Source organism: Gracilinanus agilis, chromosome 2 (assembly GCF_016433145.1).
Source record: "Gracilinanus agilis isolate LMUSP501 chromosome 2, AgileGrace, whole genome shotgun sequence".
Classification (NCBI taxonomy): domain Eukaryota; kingdom Metazoa; phylum Chordata; class Mammalia; order Didelphimorphia; family Didelphidae; genus Gracilinanus; species Gracilinanus agilis.
The window spans coordinates 337,750,744-337,760,014 of NC_058131.1; the positions used below are offsets into that span (position 1 = coordinate 337,750,744).

A 9,271-nucleotide genomic window follows, 5' to 3' on the forward strand; every position below is an offset into this window, starting at 1 on the left:
GCAAGGAAGGAAGGAAGGAAGGAAGGAAGGAAGGAAGAAAAGAAAGAAAGGAAGGAAGGAAGGAAGGAAGGAAGGAAGGAAGAAGTTTTAGGATTAGGAAAAAAATTAAAAATAAGAAACATGGGAAAGATCATTTGAGATATTTGAATTAATGAGGAAATACAGACAGGAGAGAGGATAGAGTAGCGTCAGTTATCTGGGTCAAGATCCATGAATCCCTGGAATAGGGTCCAGTAGAAACCAGCCCCTGGAGGGGAAAATGGGGTTTATAAGGGACCAGGAAGCTATGAAGGCCTGGAAGCTGAACTTCAAAGAAGAACTTCTACCTACCTAGATCATTGGTATCTCCTGGGCCAGCTTAGGCTCTAAGCTCTAAGCATCAGTTTCCTCATCTGCAAGTAGAACATAACACTCCTTTTACCTATATAGTTTTGAGGTACAAATGAGATAACAAAGTGCTATGTGAATATCAGTCGTTACTATCCACTAACTTATTAATGCTCTATCCTTCTTCATATTTTCTTTCTTTCTTTTTTTTAAAAATCCTTACCTTCTATCTTGGAATCAATACTAAATATTAATCCTAAGGCAGAAGAATAGTAAGAGCTAGACAATTGAGGTTAAGTGACTTGCCTAGGGTCACACAGTTAGGAAGTGTTTGAGGTCAAATTTGAACCCAGGCCCTCCTGAATCCAGAGATGGCATTCTACCCAGTGTACTACCTCAATGCCCTTAATCTCATATTTTCTTAACTGTTTACATGCTGTAATCCCAGCAAGAATGTAAGTTCCTTGAGGCCAAAGAGAATTTTTCATTTTTGAATGTCTGTCAGCTAGCATAGTACCTTGCATAACATAGTACTTAATATAAGTTTGTTGAACTGAATTGAACACACAGCCACACAAACATAAACCCAGAAGCAAACAAACCAAAACACTCAAAGCATAATTGAAAACCCAGCCATACAAATCTAGGTAACATCCATACAATCTCACGTCCCCCTTCTCTTTCTGATCATAAATACCTACCTATACGAAGATATAAACAACAGACATACAAACCAGATTATACACACACACACACACACACACACACACACACACACACACACACACACACACACACACACACACAGTCCCCCTAGTGGAGATTCAGGTCCCTAAACATTTTTGCAGTATCTCCGAGGTTGCTGGTACGTTTCTATCCAGCAAGGAGATCCTTGGTGAATCAGGTTTCGGGTTGAACATATGAATTCACTTATATGATCTTGGTTCCTTAGGTATGCCACCACCCTGGATCTCTGCTCCTCCATCTGTAAAATGGCAAGTTTCATACTTGCTCTGCCCTCTTTGCATTCCCTCCCTGTTTACAGAAAGAGAGAAAATGGAAAGTATTTGAGAAGGAAAGCACTGAGGCAAATGCGTAGGATTATTATTAATATGGCTTAACTGAGTCTTGTTAAATACTGTCAATAGCAAAGAGAGGTATCATTAATAATTAAACTGCTAGTATTAATTAATCACACTAATAGGGATAACATGGTTTAGGCACCCACAAGGTATCTCTGTACCTTCAAAGAATAATTTCTTGTTAGCAGCCATCACAGTTGCCCTCTACTGCTTGCCTACCCAGCCTTCTCTTCTTGCTGCCTTTCTGGTTTTCATGCTTCCTTCTCTCACAAAATCTCCAAATTGGAAAGAGCGCAAAGGAAAGGTATTCTATCCAGCCTCCCTCCCACTATGAAAATCCTCCCAGAGCCTCATTGCCATCCAGTGTCTATTCATCACTTTCAGGAATGAGGGGACCCATATGTTGAAAGGCAGCTCCTTCCACTGATGGACAGATCTGACTAATGAAAAGTTCCACCTTTTGTTGAGCTGAAACTTGTCTCCCTCTAAATTCCATCCACTGGATCTGGTTCTGCCCTCTGGAACCAAAGAGAACAAACCTCTTCTACACTGAAGACTTTCCAATTCTTGGAGATAGTCCCACTGTGCTTTCTCTGGTCCTTTCTTCTCCACCCCTCCCTCTCTCCCATCTCCTGTAAAGTCTTCTCACAGTTTTTAATCCCCTTGGCCCCTCTCCTCTGAACCCAGTTCTCCTGCATCCCAGCTACAATGATGCTTAGCCTCCCCTTGGCTTGACATTTCATCTCCAAAACACACATCGCCAACAATATGAAAAGCTGGCTGTCTGAGCGGGATGAGAATACCTAGAAACCATCTGGCCCACACCCGGCTTGGCTTTTGGATATTGGACAGGGTTCTGGCCGATGAGTCGACTTCTTCCCGTAATTATGCAATTGCCCTTTTCCCAATGAAAGTGCCATGCCTGAAGTGCATCTGAATGCAGAGCTGACAGGCAGAGAGGCCGATGACTGCTTTTTGAATGCAAACTGGAGCACACAATTCCTCTGACCCTCGTTACTGTCAGATTAGTGGCAGAATCAGCTCAAATTTGCCCTGTAAATTATCAGTCCAAACCAACTAATTCATAAACTGTGAGAGGAACTGGGTCTCAGCTCATCAGGGAGCCGAAATTAACCTTGAAATCTACCAAATGCTCATGATTTTGGACTCCTGGATTAGCATCTTCGCTGAGAGTATTTCTTTGTTTGAATCACTGGCTCTTAGAGCTGAAAGGGAATTTAGGAATCATCTAGTCTAAACCCTTCATTTTACAGATGGGAAAACTGAGGGCCAGAGAGGGGACGTGACGTCCCTGAGATCATGGCTGGCAGTAGAAATGAAATCAGAAGCTCCCTTCTGGTTCCCATTCCCAGTCTATCGTGTAGGGACAACACAAGGAAGAAAGAAAGTAGGATGGTCAGGTTCTCTTTCTCATCTCTCTCCCCAGAAACATTTCTGTAAGTGAACAGGGACTGGCAAGGGTAGGAAGAAAGGAGGATGCTGAAGTAGAATCTATTTTCTGAGATTGTCTTTGATGAGAGTCCTTTCCACGATGATACTAGGAAGACAAGACTTGTATGGGATTCAGAAGCAAACACCTTCATAGAGAAGTGTCTTCCTTGGTCTAATCCAAAAGACTGAGGAAGATGGGGTGGGGAGAATCCTTTCTAAACCAGCTCTCAAGCAATAAAGTGAGTAGGGAATATAAAAACATCTTCTCCCCGCCCCTCCAAAAGTGATGGAAAACTTTATTTCTATTGTGTTTTATAATTATAAAATACTTTCACCTACATTATCTCATTTGACTATCATGCTATGCCTTTAAAGCAGTTCTACACTCAGACTGCATTCTAATCCTGACTCGGATATTTGCTAACTGTATAACCGTAGGCAAATGTCTTAACCTCTCTCACCCTCAGTTTCTGCATCTGTAAAATGAGGATAATAATGGCACCTCCTTCAAAGGTTTGGTGTGAGAATCAACTGAGAAAATATGTCCAAGTGCTTTACAAAGCTTAAAGCTAGCATTGTTATCTTCGTTTTACAAATGAGGAAAGAGACTCACAGAGGGAAAGGGACTTGCCCAAGGTCACAGTGCTCATAAGCACTGGTGCTGGGTTTCAAAACAAAGTCTTCCAATTCCTTTAACTTTTAACACCATGTCAAAGTATCAAAACCCAGTACTGTATTTAAAATGGGAGCCCCTCTTCAGAAAATTGCAAATTAGCCTTCTTATCCCTAGCTTGGCCTGTTGGACTCTGCTATATCAAACAACTAGTCCAGAGAGTTTATAGGCGATCAGGAGGAGCTAGGGTGACCAGCAGCCATAAAGGAATTTTTTTCAGATGAACTCTTAGACTGTATTTTAGGAAATGGGGAGAAAACAGTGCATAAGAAAAGGTAAATAATAATTTCTTTTAAAATGCTAATTAGGGCAACTGCTTTTGTTTCTTCAGCATAGAAGACGAGCTACATAGATCCATCCCTATTGTCCTGCCCAGTCTTCCTTGTGATCAACAGCAGACACTTCCTTCTAGAGGTGTCAAGGAACAGAGAGTAGTACCAATCACCTGTATGGGGCTCAAGCATATAAACTGGATCCTATAAACACCGTTTGCTAAAGGTCTGGACCAACCCAGCCAAAACATAAGTTTCCAGCAAGAGGGAAATAAATCTTCCCCCAAATAAGCCAGACGTTCACTGGTTTTTAGAAACACTATTATTCTTATCCCAACAACTAAGATTCTCCCTGAAGCCATCCTTCAACTTCAAACCTGCGGATGGGAAGAGAACCCACTAACCTGCTCTTGCATCTGAGACCCTCTCTCCACTGTCAGGAGACAGTGCAAGGCACAGTTGCCATGAGGTGGTGGGTGGAGGGAAGGGAAACTGGCTGATGTCTGCCTCTTTCAACAAGAGGACATGCGGTAGATTATTCATAACAATTATTCACAATCCCTTCCCTCTCTTCTTTGGTTGTTTGCAAACTTAAAAATGTGCCCAGGGGCCTTCGAATTGGGTGAATCAGCATAAATTAAGTCAAACTCCTAGAACCAAAATGGAGAGAAATCTCTGTAGGACGCAGGGGCTCTGTGCAGAATCCAGCCCCTAAAATCACCAACTCAGCCAGACATCCTTTCATCCTCCCTACCTTAAAGCCAGCTGCTTTCAAAATGACACTGCTACCTGCCAGGCATATTGTGTCCCTTGAAAGTTTGTTTTTGGCTGCTTTGAGGCAAGGCAAGGGCCAGTACAGGCAACCAACCCCCACCTGACTGGTGAATTAGAAACCCGATGGCCTCCCCCTCTGGCATGCTGCCTGCCACAGCAAGACTTTTCAAATAAAAATTCACTGTCATTTTGGAAATGTGATAATTCCCCAAGTGTTGCTGGCTGCCGCTCCACCTTCTTTAGGGGAAAGGCCCGTGAAGCTATACAATGGGAAAGGTGTCAGAAACAATTGCAGTGAATGACTTAAGGAAAAACACATCCGATGGCCAATTCCCTACAGAGGGCTAGAAAAAATCCAGCCCAGTGCAAAGTGTTTATGAATGTAATTGATAGAATAACCATCAGTGTATGAGACAAAAGAGAACAGATTTTAACATCATAACCTTAGGGAAACAGAACTCAATTTTCTTCATCTCTGAACTACCAAACTAACTGGTTTATTGATGGTAAGATACAAAAATTTTTGCAAATGAAAACAAGAAATCTAGATAGTCATCTTTCAGCACAAGCTGTTTACCAAATTGTTCAGGGCTTGCTCCCTCCTGGTCACACACACACACACACACACACACACACACAGAGTGAATCAGTGGCTAGATTTCCAAGTAGAAGATACAGGTTGAGAAGAGATCGGGCCCTGGCCAAATGATGCTCCCATTCTGCCTGCAGAGGGGTGCATGAATAATTGAAAGTGCTGGCCTAAGGAAAGGGGGGAGTGGACAGAAGGGTGAGGTAGAAGAAGAAAGATGTTTGCTGCAATGGAGGCACTTCAGGGCCTCATGGGGTGCCTCTGAGGGAAGACTTCACCACCAAACCAAGACAGCTGGATCACTCCCTCTGTAAAATGAAAGTGTTGTGCTAGATGCTCTCTAAGGTCCCTTCAAGCTCTAATATTTTATGACTTAAACTATCTAGAGGCAAATCTTGGCTCAAAGGCAAGAGGCTGTGAATTACCTTTTTTCCCTTCCTCCCCCCTCCCCACCCGGTTTTTTGAAGATGATTTTAAATCCATATATTCCTTCCAAGCAGAGCTGACTTTATCCAAACTGTTGGGGCCAGCCATCCAGTGACAGTACAAGTGCAAAGCCATCAGTACCCAGCTGCTTCTGTCTTGGTACATAGTAAGGACTTAAGAAATGTTTTTTCATTCATTCATTTATTCATTCTTTCCCACCCCGTGGGAACCAGAACCTTTCTTAAAGGTAGCCAAATATGGCAGTCATGAAAGACTTTCCCTCAGACCATGGAATTGGTAAGACAGGGAGGAATAACAGCCCACCAAGAATAAATGGGGTTTCTCTGAAGCTTCCTCTCCCTACAAGCCTCCACAATGGAGAAGGAAGACTTGGTTTGCTGCCCTTTTGACTAGGCTCAGAGATCTGTCAGCCTTCAGACCTCAGGGTACAAAACGTATATGTTTATAGGCCCGATTGGGGGTGGGAGAATGGGAGGGAGGGATAGTTAGGCTAATGATCAAATGAACTCCACCAGAGTCCATTCCACACTGCTTAGGAACTTGGGATGGCCTTTACAAGCCACTTTCCCTTCAATAGCTATTCCACATTCCCTGATTCAGCTAAGGACAAGCAGAGCAGAGGAATAATGAAATGATCAGGCTCCAATCTGCTAAACAGCAATTTCTGGGTCTTTTTCAGCACACACAGCTTTTATCAAATTGGTATTCTCCTCCTGAACACAAATGGCTTATTAGACATGACCCACTTATTCGCAGCGTCTCAGTACCATTAATAACAGTTTCTTTTGTGATTAAGTGAGTGGCTGCAAACCCTTCCTCTGGTATAAGGCTCCCTGGGCACTCCCGGTCCTAGTAGAGGGAGGCTGCGGTCACTCCCTTGCAACAACTATTTCGTGACTTCACCAGCCAGAATTAGCTTTCTCTAGGGTGGGGGAGATTTCCTCCTCATCTACTAGCACCCAAAAGAGAGAAAGAGTCCACTCATGCTGCTGGCCAAAAGGGAATGTATATGAGCATCTACTTTGTTCCAAAATGTGGGCTCTGGACTCAACTCAACTCTTCTTCAAGGCTGTCATGGGGCTCAGGAATAACAATTGTAGCTCTGGATCTTTATTAAAAACTGACAAACACACAACACAACATCATGCCCAGCACAGTCCCATGATGGTTTGGCTCTCTTGCTCCCTTCATCTGCAAGGGATCTGCCAGTGATGGAGTGGTACTAAATGTCAGAGGCACACTCCATATGCCTCTTGGGGACTTGGGACTAGAAGGATAAGCCCTTCAGTTGAGTACCCTCAAACGAAAGTGCTAACTAGGCAACAGGGAAAGGAGATTTGCATTCATAAGGTTTCTGGTCAAGGGGAAGGTAACCAGACTTAGAGCTGAGTTAGGGAAATGGGAAAGGGGGTGGGACAGGGAGAGAATGTCAGATTTGGGAGGGATGTGTCAGTGTGAGGGTCCCTAAAATAAAGAACTGAAGAGCTGTGGCTCAGGAAGGTCATTGCCCTCCAAATCCAGTCTCAACAACTTGCTCTAGATAGATTAACTCCAGATGCTAACTTGAGCTTCTCTTCTGCCAGGATAAGATCATCTAACACTGTGACATCTATTTGCTGCTAAACATTCAGTCAGCCCAAGAATTGAGGGTTTCCAGACTGGAGTCGTCTGGGGTCTTCAGCAGCTCCTTCTGCCCTCAATTTCAAGACGGGGTTCTTTCAGGCTAGACTTGGAGGTGAGGGAAGAAACTGAGAAAAATCCACTTTATCCCCCAGGGTCCTCCTCCAGCAAACAAAGACACTGGGCAGCACTCTCTCTTTCTTCATCAGCCTCCAATTGGCTGTAGCGCCTGGGGCACAGTCTCTTTCCCTAACTTAGACAGGGGCTCCAAGGTTTCCACCTAATCTATTCTTGCTCCAGCTCCTGGACAAAGCCCCCAGACTAGAAGACTAACTGGCAGAGCCATCCTGGTCAAGAGTGGAGATCATAATTCCCCAAAATACAAAGGAAGTAGGCAAAGGATGAGTGAAGGCAGCCCCATAAGAAGCCCCCTCCAATTTCTGGACTGCAGCTTTACCTCTGGCTGGCATATAATAGGGGAAACCAAAATCAGGAAGAAGTGTGTGAGGCTGGAGCAACCCCAACCCCCCACCCCCACCCCCCTGCAGGGGAAGCCCAGGGGAGTCCTAACTTGGGGAAGAGTATGCCAGGCTCCCCGCTAAGGCGCTGGAGAGGCCCCGACTGCTACTCCGCCTCTTAACCAAACCCCAATCGAGGCTCATCCTAGGGGTAGCCCCTGGGAAGGGCAGAAAATCAAGTTTGGGCTCTGGGCTTCTTCGACTGGAGCTCGGGATGAAGATGGGGATGCCCTGGCCTCTCACTCTCTCCCCTGTGAATTGAGTTTGAGACACAATGGGGGGCATTTTGTTCCCCGAGTCATGAGAGTGGGACAGAGAAGAAGGTGGGGGAAATCCATCTTCTCCCTCTCCGAGATGCAAGTAAACCAGAACCCATCACTACTACAGTGGGCTAGAGGAGGATTGCGGCCCTCCAGGACTAGAACCCCCTCCCCAAGCCTTACATCTCGGAGAGCTGAAGGCTGGTGAAGAAGGGAAGCCCTGGCCGGTCTCCCTCTCTATAGTCCATAGGGCACAGAAAAGCTGGATGTAGCTGGGACTGCCCCATCCCCCTTTCCTACTCCCCCAGCTCTGCACGCGGCAAGGAGCTGGGAAAGGAACCCTGCCCCCCTCCCTCACTTTACTCTTCGGAGCACGGGAATACAAGCAGAGGGTGGGGTGGAAAAGGGGTAGGTCCTGACTGGGAATCCCGGCTCAGCTGGCACTCCCTAAGTCTTGAGCACCGCGGGGAGCTAAAGGATGGTATACGTGGAGGGGGAGGGGGAGGGAAGCCCTGGCCCCTAGGTCTCCTCCCCAGGGCAGGAGAATGTGTCTGGACTAGGACTCGGACATTCAGTTTACTCCAGTAGGGAGCTGGAGAAGGGGGTACACCCCGTAGTCCTCTCTTCCTCCCCAAAGCACATGAGTGCGTGAACCCCCCCAATCCTGGGGCTCCCCGCCCCCCAAGCCTAGCTTTTCCTCGGCTCAGGGCTGGGATCTCAGGGCTCGGCAAGGCGCTAGGAGGGGAGCCAGGAAGGGGGGAGGGGAAGGGAGAGAAGAGATGGGATGGGGCGGGGTGGGGCGGGACAGGGACAGCATTGGGGTTGGGGGGGCGGCGCAGACCTACTCACCGTTCCCGGAGATGTGGTTGTCCCAAGGAGCTTGTCCCCCGGGCCTCGTGGCGCCGCTGAGTTGGAGGTAAAGTCCCAGGGAGTGGAAAATCCCCAGGGTCACAACGAATGCCCCCATCTTGGCTCCCAGGGCGGGAGGGGGGCGGGGGTTCGGGGAAGGGGGGCGGCTCCGGGCGTCTCACATGGAGGAGCAAGAGCTCCAGGAGCAAGCCGAACCTCCCACAGAGAGAGCAGCCGCCGGCTGCCGGGGGGAGGGGGTGAGTGGCAGACAAGCCCCTTAGAGAGAGCTAACCCCAAATCCCAGAGAGGGGTCCCCTGCCCCCGCCAGCTTGGTTCCCTGGCCTGCACTGCAGCCCCGGTGCCCTCGGCTTCCCCAGCCCACTACACCCTCCGCTCCTCCGGCAGCTT

General features: G+C 46.9%; 1 protein-coding gene across 1 annotated transcript in view; it reads right to left on the reverse strand.

Annotated features, from left to right (window-relative positions):
- The window catches only part of VSTM2L (V-set and transmembrane domain containing 2 like), an 84,149-nt gene extending 75,168 nt beyond the window's left edge, over window positions 1–8,981 (reverse strand). Inside the window, exon 1 of the mRNA XM_044661563.1 lies at window positions 8,864–8,981. Coding sequence (XP_044517498.1) covers window positions 8,864–8,981 — 118 coding nt within the window. The remainder of the gene's footprint in view (window positions 1–8,863) is intronic.
- Between the last annotated feature and the right edge of the window lie 290 nt (window positions 8,982–9,271).